The sequence below is a fragment of the Protobothrops mucrosquamatus genome, unplaced genomic scaffold, assembly GCF_001527695.2.
Source record: "Protobothrops mucrosquamatus isolate PMUCROS unplaced genomic scaffold, P.Mucros_1.0 scaffold800, whole genome shotgun sequence".
NCBI lineage: Eukaryota > Metazoa > Chordata > Lepidosauria > Squamata > Viperidae > Protobothrops > Protobothrops mucrosquamatus.
In genome coordinates, this window is record NW_015387066.1 from 295,415 (window position 1) to 317,369 (window position 21,955).

At 38.8% G+C, this 21,955-nt stretch overlaps 1 protein-coding gene across 1 annotated transcript in view; it reads right to left on the reverse strand.

Moving 5' to 3' along the window:
- KYNU (kynureninase) overlaps positions 1-10,031 on the reverse strand; it is a 100,471-nt gene extending 90,440 nt beyond the window's left edge. Inside the window, exon 1 of the mRNA XM_015818826.2 lies at positions 9,848-10,031. Coding sequence (XP_015674312.2) covers positions 9,848-10,031 — 184 coding nt within the window. The remainder of the gene's footprint in view (positions 1-9,847) is intronic.
- Between the last annotated feature and the right edge of the window lie 11,924 nt (positions 10,032-21,955).

Here is a 21,955-nt window from a genome sequence, read left to right on the forward strand (position 1 = left end):
AGCGACGAGTCACTCCCATCACCGCTCGCGTGGCTGCATTCTGGACTAACTGGAGCCTCCGAGTGCTCCTCAAGGGGAGCCCCATGTAGAGAGCATTGCAGTAGTCCAGGCGGGAGGTGACAAGAGCGTGGGTAACTGTGCGCAAGGCATCCCGGTCCAGAAAAGGTCGCAACTGGCGAACCAGGCGTACCCGGTAAAAGTAATATTTAACTTTACCCTCTATCAGGCTTTAGTGAGGGAAAAAAGTATTTGATTCCCTGCTGATTTTGTACATTTGCCCACTGACAAAGAAATGATCAGTCTGTAATTTTAATGGTAGGTTTATTTTAACAGTGAGGGACAGAATAACAACAAAAAAATTCAGAAAAACGCATTTCAAAAAAGTTATAGACTTGCATTTTAATGAGTGAAATAAGTATTTGATCCCCTATCAATCAGCAAGATTTCTGGCTCCCAGGTGTCTTTCATACAGGTAACGAGTGGAGATTAGGAGCACTCTCTTAAAGGGAGTGCTCCTAATCTCAGCTTGTTACCTGTATAAAAGACACCTGTCCACAGAAGCAATCAATCAGATTCCAAACTCTCCATCATAGCCAAGACCAAAGAGCTGTCCAAGGATGTCAGGGACAAGACTGTAGATCCACACAAGGCTGGAATGGGCTACAAGACTATCGCCAAGTAGCTTGGTGAGAAGGTGACAATAGTTGGTGTGATTATTCGCAAAGGGAAGAAACACAAAATAACTGTCAATCTCCCTCAGTCTGGGGCTCCATGCAAGATCTCACCTCGTGGAGTTTCAATGATCATGAGAATGGTGAGGAATCAGCTCAGAACTACACGGGAGGATCTTGTCAACAATCTCAAGGCAGCTGGGACCACCGTCATCAAGAAAACAATTGGTAATACACTATGGTTTGAAGGACTGAAATCCTGCCGCGCCCGCAAGGTCGCCCTGCTCAAGAAAACACATGTACAGGCCCATCTGAAGTTTATCAATGAACATCTGAATAATTCAGAGAACTGGGTGAAAGTGTTGTGGTCAGATGAGACCAAAATCGAGCTCTTTGATATCAACTCAACTCACCGTCTTTGGAGGAGGAGGAATGCTTCCTGCAACCCCAAGAACACCATCCCCACCGTCAAACATGGAGGTGGAAACATTATGCTTTGGGGGTGTTTTTTCTGCTAAGGGGACAGGACAACTTCACTGCATCAAAGGGACAATGGAGGGGGCCATGTACCATCAAATGTTGGGTGAGAACCTCCTTCCCTCAGCCAGGGCATTGAAAATGAGTCATGGATTCCAGCATGGCAATGACCCAAAACACATGGCCAAGGCAACAAAGGAGTGGCTCAAGAAGAAGCACATTAAGGTCCTGGAGTGGCCTAGCTAGTCTCCAGACCTTAATCCCATAGAACAGTGGCTCCCAACCTTTTCTATACCCCACATCCCTAGAACGCTTCTGATATATTATTGCATCCTTTACAAAAGTTTGAAATAACGGCAATGAATTATGCATATACACTATAATTTTGAAAACCCAAGTTTTTGCACCCCCTGGAATATCATCTCGCACCCCCTGGAATATTATCTTGCACCTGGGTTGGGAACCCCTGCCATACAAAATCTGTGGAGGGAGCTGAAGGTTCAAGCTGCCAAACGTCAGCCTCGAAACCTTAATGACTTGGAGAGGATCTGCAAAGAGGAGTGGGACAAAATCCCTCCTGAGATGTATGCAAACCTGGTGGCCAACTACAAGACACGTCTGACCTCTGTGATTGCCAACAAGGGTTTTGCCACCAAGCACTAAGTCAAGTTTTGCAAAGGGGTCAAATACTTATTTCACTCATTAAAATGCAAAACAATTTATAACTTTTTTAAAATGTGTTTTTCTGGATTTTTTTTATTGTTATTCTGTCTCTCACTGTTAAAATAAACCTACCATTAAAATTATACACTGATCATTTCTTTGTCAGTGGGCAAATGTACAAAATCAGCAGGGGATCAAATACTTTTTTCCCTCACTGTATGTTCTGTATCCTGACCCCTGGCCCAACAAAGCAATTCTCAGAGGTATTATCCTGATGCCTGAAGGCTTCAAGGGTCTGGATAGGGAGGAACAGGTTAGGCTTAATCCTAACAAGACTTAGTGGCTTTTTTGGTTCTAAGGATGCCCTTAATCACAACAGGATAGCACCTAACCCTAAGTACAACTGATACACAGACTCTCAGCAGCTGCTCAATGAGTACTTGGCAGCAATGGCCAGGACAGTCTTTGTAGAACTCCATCTTGCAAATTAATTGCATCCCTATCTGGACTGGAGTGCTCTTCTCACAGTAACACATGTCCTACAATCTCCCATTTGGACAATTCCAAACTCCACACTATGTGTGACTTCACTGAAAACCACTTGGAAGCTACAATCTGTCCAGGATATAACTGTCAAGTACCTACGGTGCTTTCCAATTCTCTCACATGACACTATTAAGCCTTGAACTGCACTGATACCAATCATGCAGTTCAAGATGTTTGGTTGTAAAAGAATTTGGGTGAACATGCATACAGATATACTGCTGTCAGCATCAACCATAATCAAGACAGAGCTTAAACTCAATTCTGGTTAGCATGAAATCATTGTGTAGGGAGCAGACACTGAGTTCATTGTCCTGGCCATTGAGATAATTCTGAATAAAGTTTCTTCAACAGATGTTTAATTACTGACCCACTGAAGCAGGAACCACCACCTGCCTGAATACCTGGTTCCACTATCAAACTATTCTTGCCCTTGTGAAGTTTCCCCCCCTAATATAGTGTTGGATCTGTATTTTTATAACTTAAAATCATTATTTTGTGTTCACAACTGTGGAATGATAGAGAGAACATACCATGACCTTATTATGGGTAATATCATCTTCATAATGTTTCTACCTCTTTCAACTGTTCACAGGAACAATTCAAAGAACTTATAACTGAGTTTAAACAACCGTTTCCCATCATGAATCGGGCTATTAAATAAATTCCTTTCAACTTCCATTTTGCATCTTCCAAACTGACATGCAAATCCTCTTGTAGTTGGTGCAGTGAGAGTACAGCTTGTGTAAATGCACCTACCCCACAAACCCTTGGAATCCTAGGTATGAGTAGCAAATATTTCAAAAAGGCTATTAGACTCTCACTTTTGTAATACCATTGGCTTTTTTCATTTTTTTATCCTGAAGAAGGGAACACAGATTTAATCATTGCAGACGATTAAACCAATTATAGAATTCATACATTATAAAGGGTTAGGATTCGTTACTGTATAATCAGGATGCAGAATGATACCATGACATGTCACCAATTTGACCTTCTCGTAGTTTGTTTAAGACATTGCTAACTAGACCCGAAGCCCATGGGTCATCTTCAGGCAGCACTAATGACTATTAGAGCAATCAAGAAGTCCTTCCATTGAATTTGCTAAGACAACGAAATAGTATATAGAGCAGTGGTGGCGAACCTATGGCATGCGTGCCAGAGGCGGCACTCGGAGCCCTCTCTGTGGGCATGCATGCTGTCGCCCCAGCCCTGTCTCCCCCCATAGCCCCCTCCTCACCAGCAGCCCCCCCCCCGGAGAAGAGTCACCCCTGGGTGCGGCCTGTGTGGAGCTGCACAGCCAAGCACATGGCAGCTGGGCAGCAGATGATGCTGTGGGGTGCGGGCGTGGCCACCATGGCGCTGCAGGGCTGCCTGGGCGATCTGCAGCGTGCCATGGATGGCCCTGAGGGTGGGCGGGGTGAGGGCGGAGCAGGGCAGGAGTGGGCAAGCGGAGCGGGGGCGGGCTGGTTTTTGGGTACTCGGTCTCTAAAAGGTTCACCATCACTGATATAGAGCAAAGAAGCAAACATGAGTCACGTATGAAAAACAGATGACTCCATCAATTCAGCAAGTTGCTCCAAAAGGAAAGTCCAGTTGCCATAAGAATCTCAATGGAGCCTCATGACTGGGTTGATCCAGTGACATCTCTCATGACCAAGTAAAGAAGAGGAGTAAAAACAGGTACACTGTGTAAATAACTGTTATTGGAGGTACAGGGAGGATGTGGGAATTAGAGGATGACTATTGTCTCTGGAACCAGTTTCCCAGTTTTTATTAACTTGAGACTTGGGTTGTAATCCACTTTTATCTTGTAGTTGGACTCTTATGAATAACAAAGGCCACAGTTACAAGCCAATGGATGCATACATTAGTAATTGCAAGCTTTGGAAGCACCAATTGGAACTAGAGGTCTCAATCTCTTCTCCAACCCAGTTTACAAAATATGTTTCATTGCAGGCAGCCCTTCTGCCTCCTCTAAGTCAGCCTTGCCCAACCATTAAACAAAATAAAGCCATCTCCCTAGGCTCTTAATCTATCTTTACTTTCAAATAAAAAGAGAGACTTTTCTGGGATTTATTTCCCCCAAGATTTAGCTTGGCTATTACTTGTCAAAAGCTGAAGTTGGAACAAATATGATTTGCGCTCTATTTTAATCCCTTCTTCTGCTGCAAATACATTTGGGATGGGAGGGGTCTTGAGAAAGAAATCAACATATATATTGTATATATGGAAAACACCAGTCCCTTTGTAGAATGAATAATAGTGTGTATGTTGATTCAGTCTAAATTCTAAAGTATTTTTCATGGCGTGGAATCTTGGAAGAAAATCATAAGATAAATTGTTTTGCAAATTTTAATAGTCACATTAGGTAACCAGTTTATACTATGGCAAGCCTACCTACAAAGTTCACTCCCCTCTTTCCTATCTTAAATATATTTACTATTCATTTACGTTTATTATCCTTATTAATTAATTCTATGGATAATGCATCTATTATCTTTATCTTTCATTAATATTCATCATCCTTTCCTATAATCATTTGAGCTTCATGAAGCTAATCAATGACTGGGAACCTTAGACTGGGATTTAGTTAAATGCCAAAAAGTGAACCAACACAAAACTATATGAGATGTCCAGTCAGTCAAATTGTTTAACTTTTTTTGGACTAATAGCAACAGTCTATTGGTTTCTTTAAATGATGGCCTCATTTTAATCACTTTAAAGACATAAGAATAATATAGAAATGGCTTGGTATTGCTTTCTTTGGGGATTTTTTTTAAATTTCTCAGTCTGTCTTACAATCCTTTCAATTTACTGGTGATCTCTCATATTGATGACTGTCCTGCTTAGCTAGATTTGTCAGCTATGGTGCTACTCATTTTAACAATGAAGTCCTCATTTCTCAATTCTACTTTAGAGAAGAGAACAGAAGTACAGATCATAGAAAAAGAAAAAAATAGCAGACAAAAGTAGCAGGCATGCTTGGAAGAAATCAACCATATCAATCAACTAGGCAGAAAACATCTTCTTTTGGCACATACACAGTAGACCATAAGAGAGTAATGCAGGTGTGTTAGGTAGAATTATTTGCAATTATGTGTAATGGCATACTATGACAGTGTGGGAAGACAGTCCGCCCCCCCCCCCGAGAAAGAAATATTTGGGGAATATTAAAAAGGCAGAATATTATATTTCCCCAAAGGAATAATGGAAAATCTTAAGCAGGAACCCCCTTTCAATTTACTGATGATCTCTCATATTGATGATTGCCCCAAGCAGAAACTAGGCCTGTAGAAATGCAGATGTGATAATCCTGTCAGAAATATTGGAGCCAGGAAGTTTGGAGCTGATGGGATTAGAAAGACAAAGATCCTAGAATCAACAACCCCTCACACCAAAAAAATCCAACATAGGACATAGTCATCAGCCCCAGCCCCAGGGAAGCAGGATATGACCTTTGGGACATAAGAGGATTAACCCACCACCATTAGAATACCAGAAAGGCACACTGAACCTCAGGTCAAAATTCATGCCACAGGAACAACTCCAAACACAAAAGCTCAAGAAGGTATAAAAAACCACCACTCCCCGCAACATGTGGTCAGCTTTCCCAGAGCCTCAGAGCTCTTCAATAAACTACAACCTTCTTTCTAAAGCAGTCTCCATTTTGTTTATTCCCAGCTTAGACTGGACTCTGATGAAGATTTTTCTTTCAACAACAGTCTTATTTTTTTTACTCACAAGACTCTTTTGTATTAACAAATGTAAAACTTCAGTATTGTAGCCCTTAAGCTAATGAGCCACGCTTATGGCATTTCCAATTATATTTTTGAGACTCCCAATATAAGTAATCCCAGAACCACAGAAGAACTATGTCATTATCTACTTTTTTTTTTAAAAAAAAAGATGTTTCTGACTTTTTTTTACCATGCAAGTATTATTAGTGCTCTATGTCCATGTTACATATACTGTGTTCATGCAAGCAAGTATGAGAAATTTCTACAATAATGCATCTGCAAAGCAATGCTGAATTAATTGGCTTTGCTCTGAAACTTTCACCATAACAGCATTATTTGTATGCTGAGCACAGAGAAGGGCTATACATGTAACCCAGAAGCAACTATGTTTGCTCTTGTCTTTCTCTTCTTCAATATTTACTATCACAATCCGTTTTCTGTTAATAAGTAATTATCTGTTTGTAAAGTCTAGTAGGGTGGTTGCTGACAGGGACAAGGAAAAATAAAGAATGCCTCTCCTGACTTAGCTAAGCTGCTTGTATAATTTTGAAACTGCCACGGTAAAGTGAGTATAAGGAATGTCCCAAAGGTGCTTTTTCAGGAGGCAAGTGGACTTTCTTGTTTTTCTTTGAAGACGTTTAGCTTCTCATCCAAGAAGCTTCTTCAGCTCTGACCAGATGGTGAGGAATGGAAGGATTTATATTCTTTGCAGACAGCTGGTCATTTACATTCTTTTAGACCAGGGGTCTTCAAACCTGGCCCTTTTATGACTTGTGCACTTCAACTCCCAGAATTTCTCAGCCAGGCACGCTGGCTGAGGAATTCTGGGAGTTGAAGTCCATAAGTCATAAAAGGGCCAAGTTTGAAGACCCCTGTTTTAGAGAGTCATTGAAGCCATTTGGAAGTTTACCTGTGACCTCAGGGTCACCTGAGTAGTGCAAATGTATGTGGAGCCTTCTTGGCTGCAGAATTTTTTCTGCCCTGTTCCTGTAGTCTGCAATGTTTTCTGGAAATCTGTTCATACTTCTGCACCATTTGAAGGGTGTCTATCCCAAAGTGCATAGTTAAATGTCTATGGAGATTCTTAGTCATCCAGGTCATGGGAGGAAACTGGACTTTCTTGTTTTTCTTTCAAGACGTTTCGCTTCTCATCCAAGAAGCTTCTTCAGTTCTGACTAGATGGTGGGAAATGGAAGGATTTATAGCAAAACATCTTCAAAGAAAAACAAGAAAGTCCAGTTGTCTCCTGAAAAAGCACCTTGACAACCATGACCTGGATAACTGAGAATCTCCATAGAAGTATAAGAAATGCTTTATAGAAGTCTATTTAAGAGCTTTTTAGATCAATCAATCAATAAATAAGTAAACAACAAACAAAATAAACAAAACCAGATATGAACCTTGAATTAGGATAGCAGAGAAATACTATGTGACTTTACATTTTATAGGTGCATTTTACATCTGCAACAATTATCCGTTCCCAACTAAATTGCCAAAAGCATTAATTAGAATTAGTCAAAGATTTTTCACAGCCAAAATGAAAGTAAGATCTTTACCTCCAATTACAACTAAGAACATGTTAATCTGAAAAGTTTATAAATGGAAAAATTATACAGCTGAATAAAAACAAGGAAGGGGCTACTGTGACAAATTCATTGGCTAAACTGAGCTTTTGCCCTGAAGAACAAATATTTTAAAGCATTTGCCATTGTTAAAATTCATCACATTTCAAAACAGACTCTCCTATTTTCCTCTGCAAGACTTGTCAAAATCAGACTTCTTAAAGCCTACCTCAAAAGAAGGTAAGCACAATTCCTTCTCAAAAGATATACAGATAGATAGACATAGATACAGATATATGTGAACTGACTGTGTCTCTCATTCACAAATGTGTTCCAGGTCACATGAGATCTTTCTTCTCCGTAAGATTCAACCAGGACTCACACAGTTTCAGAGATTCCCAACAAATCATACAGGACCAGGAATTCTACTGCAAAGTGTCATTGGAGGCACCTCATTTGATCCCTGCCACACAAAAAAGCTTGGGGAAAAATGCATATCCCTTGCTCAAAACTAGGGGAGCTTAACAGCCTGCATAGAAATAATAGGCTGAAAGAAGATAATCTATCTACAACTGCCACCACCATAAAATATGATCTATTTGGGAAAGATCTACCCAAAAAAGTGGGAATGTGCATAGTAAGTTAGTATATATCAGGGGTCTTCAAACGTGGCCCTTTTATGACTTGTGGACTTCAACTCCCAGAATTCCTCAGCCTGGCACGCTGGCTGAGGAATTCGGGGAGTTGAAGACCACCAGTCATAAAAGGGCCAAGTTTGAAGATCCCTGGTATATATTGTTAAAGTATAATTTAGGAAGTGTTCTTCGCAATACTTTGCATATGGTGAAAAAAGTTGTGAATAGTAGCAAATGTAAATTTCGCAAAAGTTTTTTTTTCTTAAAAAAGCATAAATCACAAAGTGATGGAATGAAATAATATATGAAAAACATTTACTATGTTTAAAATATAATATGTAATATAAAGCCATGCAATGGCAATTTTCCTACCCCTACTCAGAATCTATTCAGATGTATCCCTGAATTCTCAAATAATGGAATGATATTTCTCCAATTACTGAATATTGATGAGAGGTGGTTCATTTTCTTGGCCTCAGATTGGTCTAGAGCAGTGTTTTTCAACCCTGGCAATGTTAAGATGTGTGGACTTCAACTCCCAAGGCTGCTGGCTGGGGGATTCTGGAAGTTGAAGTCCACATGTCCTAACATTGCCAAGGTTGAGAAACACTGGTTTAGAGAAATTATTTGAGAATCCTCTTCCCCTGACTCCCCTCCCACCATACCAGATATTTTTCAAATGAATTGAATGGAAGCCATTACTAAGGTTTAAGTCCTAAGAGTAACAAACAGGCCTGTCACCAGATTTAAGAAATTTTATTCTTATTGGTTGTATTGATTTTAATCAAGTGTTTTACTAATCAATATATTTTCTCTCTCTCTCTCTCTCTTTGCACTTTAATACAATTACTCCTGAATTTTAGATATGTTACCACAGTTGCAGCAAACATATTAAAAGAAACATTTTCAGCCGGACAACAGAAAGGAGCTGTATAATATATGTGTACTTGGAATATATACTTCTAACACAATTAATTACTGTGAGGGTCTTATAAAATTAATCAAGGACATTGTTTTAATTAATCAATCTGTACAATTATTTAATTAACCATTAAGGCCAACTATCCTAGCATAATTATTCCTCTCAGACTGCTCTCATTCCAGACATTTATATGGAAGATTTTGATGGATTCTAACAATTAACAACAACAACAACACCAAAGCAAAGCCTGTAGGCTTGAGGCTTTTTTTTTCTTTTCTTTTGTGCAATAAGTACTAAAAGCAAGCAGCAAAAATCTATTAAGATATGCTCTTGCCTACAATTTTCAATCAGGCGCTATATTGTTCAGGGAGGTGAGTGACAGCATAAGCACCACACAAGGGCTGCTGCATTGTATTCATTCGTTTGTTCAGGACAGGAGTGAGAACATAGAGTATTCAACTTGAGGCCTTGATTTAGCAATGCAAGAAACACGCTGGGTTCAGAGAGGTGGCTGCCAGCACTCCATTGCTCTGTTAAGCGGCAACAATTCCCGCAATTTACAACAGAGGCATGCAAAAAAAAAACAAAAAAAAAACCCGCCGCAAAGCCACCTTAGTATACTTGCACTTCTTACTTGGAGGCAGATCCGTCACTTTGGGAATGTGGAAACATTCGCGAAGGTGTTTTAGCTCATCTTCTTCATCTAAGCGCAGAGCGACTTTCTTATCTACCGGACTGCACGCTAGTTGGAAAGCAATTGTTTCTATAACGCTTGCTGGTGAGACATGAGAAGGCAGATCCATTTTCAAGGAACACATTTCTCATTCTAAAGATGGAGAGAGAAAGGGAGAGAGAAAGAAATCTCCATTTAGAGACTATGCCATGCATATGGGTTAGCGTCTGATGTGAAGATTATAGTTATGTACAGTATGAGCAGCCAACTACAAGCTTTTCAAAAATGAAATGCTTGGCAATGTGAGAGGAAAGTGAGAAGTTCTCAATTCCAGCATTTTTCAAGGCAGCAGACTGCTGTAGCCCCGAAGCTATTAGTTTTAAATATAATCTTTCCCCCATAAAGCTCTATCAGCAACTTCTCTGTTCTACCACTGCCTCAACAGCAGTAACAAATCCTATAGTGTCGTTCACACTTGCAGATTCGGAAAGCTGCCGGCAGCATAGTGCTTCCACAATCTGTGCTCCTGAAAATAGCAGGTGTATCACCACATTTAAACTGACGTTTTCAAGCCCAAGACGCCTTTATGCTCCTTGGCATCTTGATTTACAGAAACTAAGAATATAGAAACATATAGATTGGAAGGAATAACTAGAGATGGGCAATCTCAGACGTCCATAAACGACTCCTTAAGAAAAGCTTCATTTTTTCAGATCAGGCACTTCACAGGCCTTATGAGGCATCGGCGTTCCTTCCCAAACCAAGAGAAGGAACTGCTTCTAGTTAGACTTTTGTGTTCAAAATGGGGGGGGGGGGATGAAACTTTGACTATGGGTTTTGCTGATTAGAGTGTTGTTATAGAAATGGCTAGTATTGTTAATTACAAGTAGTCCTCGACTTACAACAGTTCATTTAGTGACCGTTCAAAGTTACAATGACACTGAAAAAAGTGACATGACCATTTTTTACACTTATGGCTGTTGCGGCATCCCACAGTCATGTGGTCAAAATTAAGATGCTTGGCAATTGACTCACATTTATGATGGTTGCAGTGTCCCTTTTGCAATCTTCTGACGAGCAAAGTCAATGGGGAAGCCAGATTTACTTAACAACCGTGCTACTAACTTAACAACTGCAATGATTCACTTAACAACTGTAGCAAAAAAGGTTGTAAAATGGGGCAAAACTCACTTAACTTAATGTCTCACTTAGCAACAGAAATTTTGGGTTGTATGACAAGGACTACTTGTAGTGTAGCTGCAACCTCCATTTTATTTTTTACTTTTACCTTATTACTAAAGTAAAAATGTTGAGGTTGCAACTACATTAAACTACATTTTTTATTTATTTCCCTCTAATTCACATTTCTTTCCCTTCTTTCCTCCATTTTCCTATTATTTTTATTTCTGTTTGTATGTTATGTTAACATAAACTTTAATAAAAATTTATAAAATGAAACAAAACAAGAGGACAACAACCTAACTAGTAGTTTATGACATTTCTCCTCCAGGATGGAAAAAACATGTATGAAACCAATCTTAAGGGTTATGCCTCTATCCACTCTGTCTCCCTGGCCCTGCGCACTGCACTGCTTGTCTTCCAAATTTGTTCAGCATGGTCCAAAACCAGAACCAAATCCGACATTAAGCTAAAATTTGCTAATTACTGTCCTTGCTAATCTATGATTGGAAATAGCAGCTTACTGCAAAAAGTAGCAGTAATGTTGTGTTTAAGGTGTATGTTTAATGCTTCTTGGGTGCAAGGATTGCAGTCACCAATTGTACATCCAGCAAAATATTTATTGTTTCAATATTTAGCTCTATTGATAAGACTTTCTGCATTTCTTCTCCACCTCTCTAATCTTTTGATTCACTTTGCCCTTTTAGCAGAATTATGGCAACTGGAGGATTTTAAATGGAGCAAAATATTATGCCTTCATAACATATTCAGGACTTTAGCTCTCATGCTTTCTACTCATAACAAAAGTCAAGCAAAATCTACATATTAATCTGAAAATCTACTATTAACTATAGTGACTGTGATAGACGTTGCCAAAATGCTTGATAAAAGAAAAAGGTGACAACATAATGGCTTTCGGGGTTTTTTTAAGTATATACAAGTAACGAACTAGTAATCAGCTAACCCGTGTTTTATTTGTGGTTATAGTTGATTGTCCATTGACATTTACCATAAACTTTATGAAAGAATTCATTTCTTTTAAGTTCATTAATTACATCAATGATAACTTATGGCTTACGTATATGAATTGCTAAAAGCTTTCCAACACCAAGGATAATAGGACCCATTTTCTAAACTTAGTGGTGTGCCGAGAAAAACGTTTCCAAACAAATGGCACCATCAAACTAAGCATTCATCCCCACAGCCATGCTTCAACAATTATCCTTTCTGTCTTGGGAAAGAGCAAAGAGAAAAGTTGAGGAAAGTGAGAATTGGGAATGTCAGAAGAAGAGGAAGAGATGAAGATTAATTTAGAACGTGTCCATGCAGTACTGGTAAATAAAAAATATGTGTCAGAAAAAAACAATACTACAACAAATCAGCATGATAATTTCTTACTACAGGACAATAACCAATAGAAACATTTCCTAATATTAACATCATTTAAGTACACATCAGTGGTGAATAATGAGAGAAAACATTTCTCTGGGTCAAGAATGGTTCTGCAAAAGCTTTATAAGAACCTCAGGACATAAAGACATTTGATTCCAGAGAATCTAACAGACCACAGTTACATTATCAAGTTATGTATACAGGAACTGTAATCAAGTTATTCTAATAACTGAATGTTCTTATATGTATGACTCAGAAGGCCAGTCTTTTACCAGTAATTTAAACTGATTAATTACCAAAAGCTCCCACCAAGGAAGGGACTGACAAAAACAAAGAGAGAGATAAGGATAAGCTAGGAGAGATCTAGAACTGCAACATTTGAGCATAGAGCAGGAGAAAGAGAGAAAAATTAGAGAGCCATACTCAACTCCTGCAGCCATCTAGGTGGGACATCACCAAGGTGAGAACTAACTGCTTAGCTATTTCCAAATTAAGAGATGAGCAGGATACTCTTAAGTATTTAAAAGTCAAAAAAAAATCCACATTATTGCAGCTTTATTGATCAAAAGTTTTAAAGTAAGTTTCTCGTAAGTACAAACTGCAAAATTACATACCGCACAAAATACTTGCAACTGATAATGCGGAAGGGAAAAGATATAAAGGAAGGGAAAAGAGAGAAAGGGAAGAAACACGAATCAACTCTAAGCTTTGAACTCAATAAAGTGGAATTCCAAGTTTGCTATTTAAAAGTGTGAAGGCTCTGCTGCGTCATCCAAGACAATGGCAAAATAAACCTGAATATCAACATAGATCTGAAAAAGGAAAGAAATAAAAACAACAACCCAACAACAAGGTGTACAAATATACAAGAATGGACTTAATATCAGACTCTGAGAAACAACAACAGAAGCTGCCCAGAGTCATTTTGTAGTGGCATAAAAACTAAACAAACAAATAATCCATCAAATACAGGTAGTCCTCAATTTTTGACCATAATTGAGCCCAACATTTCTGTTGCTAAGCGAAACATTTGTTAAGTGAATTTTGCTTCATTTTATGGCTTTTCTTGCCACGGTTGTTAAATGAATCACTGAAGTTGTTAAGTTAGTAACATGGTTGTTAAGTGAATCTGGCTTCCCCCATTGACTTTGCTTGTTCGAAGGTTGCAAAAGGGGATCACATGACCCTGAGACACTGCAACTGTCATAAATATGAGTCAGTTGCCAAGTATCTGAATTTTGATCACGTGACCAAGGGGATGTTGCAGCGGTTGTGTGAAAAATGGCCATCAGTCACTTTTTTCCAGTGTGGTTGTAACTTCGAATGGTCACTAAATGAACTGTTGTAAATCAAGGACAACTTGTAATTTAAAGAACTGAGAGTAGAGACCCTTCCACTTCACTGAAAATATGTGATAAGAAATATATATTAAAACCAATTTGGAAATCTTATCACAGTTGGCTAATTAACTCAGACAATAAATGACTTTTATGATCAAAAGTGTCAAATGCTGTGGGCAAATTTAGCTGCAGTTATTTTTCTTAGCCACCAGCAAAATTATTGGCCTTTAGCAAAGCCATGAAAACTTGGATTTTCCTAAGCAATGGAGATGGGATGGATGATCTGCAATAGATTTATCTAATGGTTTCATATTTTGTATTGAATCTCAAAGTAGTTTTAGTTGACTTTTTTCTTTTAATGAGTGTCTCAATTTTTATGGCGTTCACCATCAGAGTTTCTTAGATGGGCAGCCCCCCCCCAAAAAAGTCTAAACAACTAAACAAATGTGAACAACCAGAATTAATATCAGTTCAGTAAAATTAGCCATATAAAATATGTCAGTAAAATTATTTGCTGACAGATACATAAACAAAAAAGAAGATATTAAGGTCATAACTAGAACAAACTGAATCAATCAAAGTGTATTTGGTTGCTTGTTCAGATGATTGCAAAGATAAGCGTGTTTCACAAATACTGTAAAAATACTTGTCATCAAAGGATTAATCAATCAATATATTCAAAGAACATCAGAAAAGGGAAAAATAGATGCACAGAAGACAGGAGAGAAAGAATCTGAAGGACACAAGCTTCTGAGAATACTTTGCCTATGATTTATTTAGTTACTGAAGGAGGAAGCTCAGATTATTGGGAATGACATACAAACCTTTCATAGAAAAAAAAATGGAATACATCAGTTTGGGTCAAAAAGGAGAATGTGCTATTACAGTATTGATGACATTATTCTGATAGTTGAAAATGCAGATCTGCAAGCTGGCAAAGGTGGAAGAAATGAGAAAACAAGAGGATGAAGAGTAGCAAAGTGGATGCACTCAATTATAGAAGCATAGGGTATACTACTAAAAGATACAAAGGACCAGACTGAGAATAGATCATTGTAGAGAAAAGCTACTTATGTGGTTGCCAAGAGTTGACAGCAAATTGAAGGCAACATAATTATCAATCATCACCGAATTGAATAAAGTGCAAATGGGCTACTTAAGCATATTGCATATGGTAAAATGAGAAGAAATAGGTCAAGAATGAATGAAAATGGTTTATATACAAAAAATAAGTGGCCAGCAATAAAGTAGTAGATTGAAGTGGTTTGATCACATAAAGAGAATGAAAAACAAATTTCAAAACAAAAATTTCAAAGAGTGAGTCAAAAGGAAAAGAATGAATAAAAAAAATGTTGTAGTTGCATGGATTGGATGTGATTCTCAGAAAGAGAACTTTAAAGAACCAAAATCAAAGTATAAAGAGATATGTGGATAGTCTGTGAAGATCAAATGACAGGTAGTCCTCAATCTAGGACCACAATTGAGCCCCAAATTTTTGTAGCTAAATTGTCAAGTGAGTTTTGCCCCCTTTTATGACCTCTCTTGAGACAATTGTTAAGCGAATCACGGCAGTTGTTAAGTTAGTTAACATGGCTGTAAAGTGAATCTGGCTTCCTTATTGACTTTGCTGGTCAGAAGGTTCCACAAAGTGATCACATGACTCCAGGACACCGCAACTGTCATAAATACATGCCAATTGCCGAGCATCCGAATTACAATTATGCAGCACATGGGGATGCTGCAACAGTCGTAAATATGAAAAAATAAGTCTCTTTTTCAGTGCCATTGTGACTTTGAAAAGTTGTAAGTCAAGAACTACCTGTAAATGGAGACAGGGGTACGGAATGGTATCAGTATAAAGTTGTTTTAGCTAAACTTCCTTTTCTTTATCTTACACCTTTGAATTTTTGCGCTGAATGTTTCTTTTTCTGTACTCTGCATAACACTACTAATCTTGGAAGGGAATATCCTGATGGATATATATATGCAAAAACTCTGGAATAATTTGTTGCAAATCATATTTAAAGGACCAAATGACTGAGTATTGAATTTTTTTCCTCCAAGCTGTCATTATGCAGAAACACAGGGTCATTTCATTTGCTATCAGCATTGCATTTTATACAACCGAACAGTGAATTTCATTACATCTAAATTTGTACTTATATTCATTTCTGAAATAAATAGTGTTAAAAGCACAAATCTTGCAATTATGAGTGCTGAAATGGAAACTACTGAATAAAATGTGCCAGTACAAAGTAAAATATCCAATGTAAAGATCAATCTAATTTTTAATACACACGCATTAAGAGGGGGGGGGTTTCAAAAGAAAAGCAGAGAATTAAAGAACTTTAACGTCTTGCTTTCATTTGAACAAAATAAATATTTAATTCACTACATTCAACTTTTATAATGCTTCATTAGAATGGTAATAACAAAATATTACAGGAAATTAGCTTTCCTAGCTTTAAAGAATTACTAAGTGTGCCCAATGAGTTTTATACCTTCTTGCTATTCTCAGATCAAGATGCAAACATTACAAATTGTGTCTCTAAATTTTACTCAGCCGCTTGTGACATTGCCAAATAAACAGTTCTTATGGATAAATAATTATAATAAACAAGATTTAAGCAACTATCATTAAGGGGAAGGGGATAAATAAAATACTACTGTATATGATTATCAAGTAGCAGAATTACAGAATTGGTAGGGACCTTGGAGGTCTTCTAGTCCAACCCCCTGCTCAGGCAGGAATCTCTATACCACTTCAAACAAATGGTATAAAATAATAATGACTGCAAATAAGGTTTCTTTTTACTTTATCTTTTCCATTTCCACTTTACTTTCTTACATCTGAACACACATGTGATTATAAATCTGATGCATTTTTTGGGGGGGGGGTTGTATATGAATGGACTTAAATTTTACTGACCAACATTAAGGTCCTGCTCTTCCCCAATTACTAATCACTCTAACAATGATTAAAATTTATTGTGAAATATAAAGCATTTCCCCCCTCAATATTGATTCATCAAGTATTGTTAATTTAACTAAAAACAATTGTGTATATGTCCCTGTGAAACCAAGATGCCAGTGCACTGAATCATAAAGTTTGACATTGCTTATTTAAGAGTTATGTGGGACAAAGCATGTTATATTAATTTTGCTTTTCAACTTTAGGTTTTGCTTCTCCTCACCCTACAGCCTTATTTCTAAGAAGAAAGGATTTTTTTTTCTCTTACCTTAAACTTTCTGATTCATTCTTTCACTCTTATGATCAAAGTCCAGTTTATCCTTCCCCTTTTATGACGTCTTGTTTGTTACTTCATTGTTTGTACTCTGATCTTCCACCCCCAAACTTTTTATTGCCTTATTCACTTGCTTGCTTAATTTTGTGTGTGTCTGCCTGTCAAAATACAACAGACTGGGAAACCAATGCCATGTAAGCCAGTACTTCTTTTAGTACTTTTATAGTAAAGAATTTTGAAAGTCTCATTGTGCCTCCTTCCTTTCATTTTCATGTTAGTTAGGGAAGGCTTGTCTCAGATGTTTTATTTTATTTATTAAACTTATGCAGGTAGTCCTCAACTTATGACCACAACTGAGCCCAACATTTCTGTTGCTAAGCAAGATAATTGTTCAATGGGCTTTGCCCCATTTTACCACCTTTCTTGCTACAGCTATTAAATGAAACACTGCACCTATTAAGTTAGTAACATGGTTGTAAAGTGAATCTAGCTTCCCCATTGACTTTGCTTGTCAGAAGGTCGCAAAAGGTGATCACATGACCCTGGGACACTGGAACCATCATAAATACGAGTCAGTTGCCAAGCATCCAAATTTTGATCCTGTGACCATGGGGATGCTGCAACAGTCATTAAATGTGAAAAATGGTCAGGTGCCTTTATTCAGTGCCATTGTAATGTCAAGTGATCATTAAATGAAAGGTTGTAAGTCAAGAAGCACTTGTAATTTCACCCATCTTGCCTAGAAGTGACTCAAGGTGGCTTATAATCAATAAAAGCCACAATATGAAACTTTACAACGTCAAGAAAGTAAAACCAATCAACAAAAGTAAACAGGGATTTAAAAATTAACAAAGATGAGAAGGAAGGGAGCAAGATGCACAGAGGAGGAGGTAGGGTCTTATTTTAGTCCAGAGGTCTCCAAACATGGCAACTTTAAGACCTGTGGACTTCAACTCCCAGAATTCCCGTTAGCTAGCTGAGGAATTCTGGGAGTTGAAGTCCACAAGTCTTAAAGTTGCCAAGTTTGGAGACCCCTGTCTTAGTCTATTAACCCCCTCCAGAAAAGCATGCCCCATTGAAGCCCCAGGCCAATTGGCAGAGTCAGGTCTTCAGGCCCTTTCAGAAAGCCAAGAGGGTGGGAAGGATCTCACCTGGGGGAGGGCACCATTGTCCTGGCTTGAAAAAGGCCCTTTTATCCCCCAAGGCCTTTCCTTCTGTCCTCTACATTTCCAAAGGTTCTGGAATCTAGAATATTTGTTGGTCATCTTCTCTCTATTTACAAAGCACCACAGAAATCTATCTTTAATATAACAATTGCTTTTTTCTCATTTTTGGAGTTGGGGAGGAGAATCTAATGTTTTCACCCAGCTAATGTTTGACCCCATTCAACTGTTTCTTCCCTATGCACTGTTTTTTTTAATGCCATACTATTTTTTGGCATCTTCTTGCTTTTGCTTTCCATATTCCACACTTTTACAGCATTACTCCATTTTTAACACAACAGATGCAGCCTAAATTAAACAAGCCAAGAAACAAAATATTTCATGTATTCTAGAAGTATGTGTGGGAGAGAAGGGAAAGGCATTTATGTTTAAATGTTTCTAAGCTGCCTTTAAGGGGGAGAAAAATCCCCTCAAAGTATCTGTCATTCTATACAGAAATGCTTTTTTAGAAATAGGAAAAAATTAAGTGGGAATGATACGACATTTGTCATATGGTTAATAAATGGTGACCTACATCGCACTTGAAAACCCTATATATTTTAAAAAAGGCTTGATGGCTTCTACAATAAATACCTAGAGCCCAGACAAGTGAGAACTGCATATGCATGAAAGCCACTGTCTCTGGGTTAATAATTAAAAAAGAAGGAAGGGTTTTTCTCATGCATAGTTGCTCGGAAGTAAGATGCTAATCTGGAGAGGACTAACATTCCTAGCTATACATTTAAATAACCTTGTGATAGGATGATGTGCCTAGCAGGAAGAAAGTGGTTGGATCTCTGCCAAGCTCATGGATATTTGTTCGTTTGTTTGTTTATTTATTTGAAGCCAAGTGACTCAGCACAAGAGCAAGCAGGCAGGCAGGCAGAAAAGGGGAAAATGATAGAATACGTTTGTAAAAAATATAAAAAGAGCCGGAGCAGGAGAGGGAGGATTATCTCAGATGTGTAGGACATGCTACTGAAGAGGACCTCACCTGGCTAACCTCCCACTTTGAGAGAGATGGTGGTTTCAAGATTGGACAGATGGATAGATGGATGGAGGGGGGGGGGAGAGAGAGAGAAAGAGCAAGATGGGATGGGATGGAGTGGAATGGAAGTGAGTGGAGTGGGACTTATCAAGTCCAGAGATTCTAGCCCTAGGACTAGGAGGAAAATCCTGGAGCATTTGTGAAAATGTGGAAAAACTAAGAAGATGGGCTATGTTGGGTAACGAGATTCAGACTCTGGACAGTGGAGTTTAAAAGTTTTGTTGAGCTGTAAGACAGCCAGGAGAAACGTCTTGGACATTCCAGCATTAATAATTGAGATAAGAAGGAAAGAAGAACCTGTAATAAAGAACAAGGGGGAAATGAGGGAAAGGGACTCAAAAACTACCAGTAATTCTGTCCATCTTAGCGAAGAAAACCAAGTACTGTAGGTTATTTCTTATATGTCGCTATATACTATGCCAGTGGTGGCGAACCTATGGCACGAGTGCCAGAGGTGGCATTCGGAGCCCTCTCTGTGGGTACACATGCCGTCGCCCCAGCCCCACCTCCCCCCACAGCCCCCTCCTCATCAGCAGCCCCCCCCGGAGGAGAGTCACCCCCGGGTGTGGCCCGGGCAGAGCAGCGCAGCCAAACACATGGCAGCTGGGCAGATGATGCTGTGGGGCGCGGGTGGAGGGCGTGGCCATGGCGCTGCAGGGCCGCCTGGCCAATCTGCGGCAGGCCGTGGATGGCCCTGACAGCGGGCAGGGTGAGGGTGGAGCAGGGCGGGGGTGGGCAGGCGGAGCGGGGGCAGGATGGGGCGGGGCGGGGCGGTTTTGGGCACTCGGTCTCTAAAAGGTTCGCCATCATTGTACTATGCTGTCCATATGTTATTAGATCCCACTATTTTATTAAAACTAATACCTTAGTGCACAGAATAAAATTCCTCATTTGTTCAGGTACTGGCAATGTTAACTAATCAGCCCGCAGTCAGTTGTGCAAGTAAATATTTTTTGCAATATGGTGCCTGCATCGGAATAACAGGCTACAGCCCACCGGATTGAGAAACAGATGTGTTACTGAGAATAATTTCTGCTTCCTAACTGACCTATTATTAAAATATAGAATTAAAAGTGGCATATTCAGTGCACATAACTATCCCATTTCAATTTGTTGGATCAACTAAATTACGTTCCTCTAGGCAAACAACTGGAGAGATACAAGGGCAGAGAATAACTCTGATTTCCAATAATTGTAGTAAATCAATATATTCAAATGCAATTAGGTTTGCAATTAATACTCACTGGGGACAAGTGATTGGCTTCAGACAACTGGTATCAATGCGTGGGCTGCTTTTTCCTTATTCTTATTTACAAGATTATTACACAGCAAATTTCTATATAATATGTCAGAAGATCAGAAAAGGTGATCACATGACCCAGGCCAGTTATCCCAAAGATGCTTTTTCAGGAAGCAACTGGACTTTCCTGTTTTTCTTTGAAGATGTTTTGCTTCTCATCCAAGAAGCTTCTTCAGCTCTGACTGGATGGTGGGGAATGGAAGGATTTATATTCTTTGCAGACAGCTGGTCATTTGCATTCTGTCGGCAAGGAATATTAAATTCTTCCATTCCCCATCCATTCAAAGAAAACCAAGAAAGTCCAGTTGTCTCCTGAAAAAGCATCTTTGGGATAACTATGATCTGGATGACTGAGAAACTCCATAGATATCTGTTGTAAATACAGGTAGTCCTCGACTTACAATTGCTTGTTTAATGATTGTTCAAAGTTGCAACAACACTGAAAAAAGTGATTTATGACCGTTTTCACACTTACAACCATTGCAGCATCCCCTTGCTCACATGATGAAATTCAGAAGCTTGGCAACTGGCCTGTATTTATGACGGTTCCAATGTCCTGGGTCATGTGATCACCTTTTGTGATCTTCTGACATATCTATATAGAAATTCCCCACCATCCAGTCAGAGCTGAAGAAGCTTCTTGGATGAGAAGCGAAACGTCTTCAAAGAAAAACAAGAAAGTCCAGTTGCCTCCTGAAAAAGCATCTTTGGGGTTTACAACAGATGTTACATTCTATGTGCTTGAGTGCTAAGGGGGCTGTACAATAGGAAAAATACATAAGTGGACATACATGTACACATATGTGATATTGGGGATAGAAGAGAGAAGCAGAATTTTGCTTGACCCAAAACAATTTGGGGAGGAAACTAGCTTCAGGAAAGAAAGATCCAGAGGCACAAAAATCCTGGTTCAATCTTTTTTTTTTTTTTGCTTTGCATTTCAAATCAGGTCCTCCAATCAAAGGGTAGACTTTGAAGCTGGGGGTTGTTTGATATAGGTTTATTGATCTTCCAATTTTCCTGGAAGATCAACAGTCTCACCATGTAGAAGCATGCACAAAACAGTACAAACTAAGGCTAAATAAATAATAAAAAGTAAAGCTTGAATCTCTCACCCCCCCCCCCCCACATAGTCAGAAGTGCAATTGGTGTTTGGCGTTCCTGTCTAGAGGTGACACAAGGTAGGATGGGAAAGAAAAGCAGGGATTCCACCATTTTTTTGTCACAAAACTACCATAGAAATCTTTTTCGGGGAGCAAAACTGCCCGGTCTCACAGTTAAGGCATGGCAAAGGGAAGGTTTGATGGCACAGTTTATGTCAATATACTTTTGTGCCAAATCAAGGCTGGGAGGAAAGGTCATT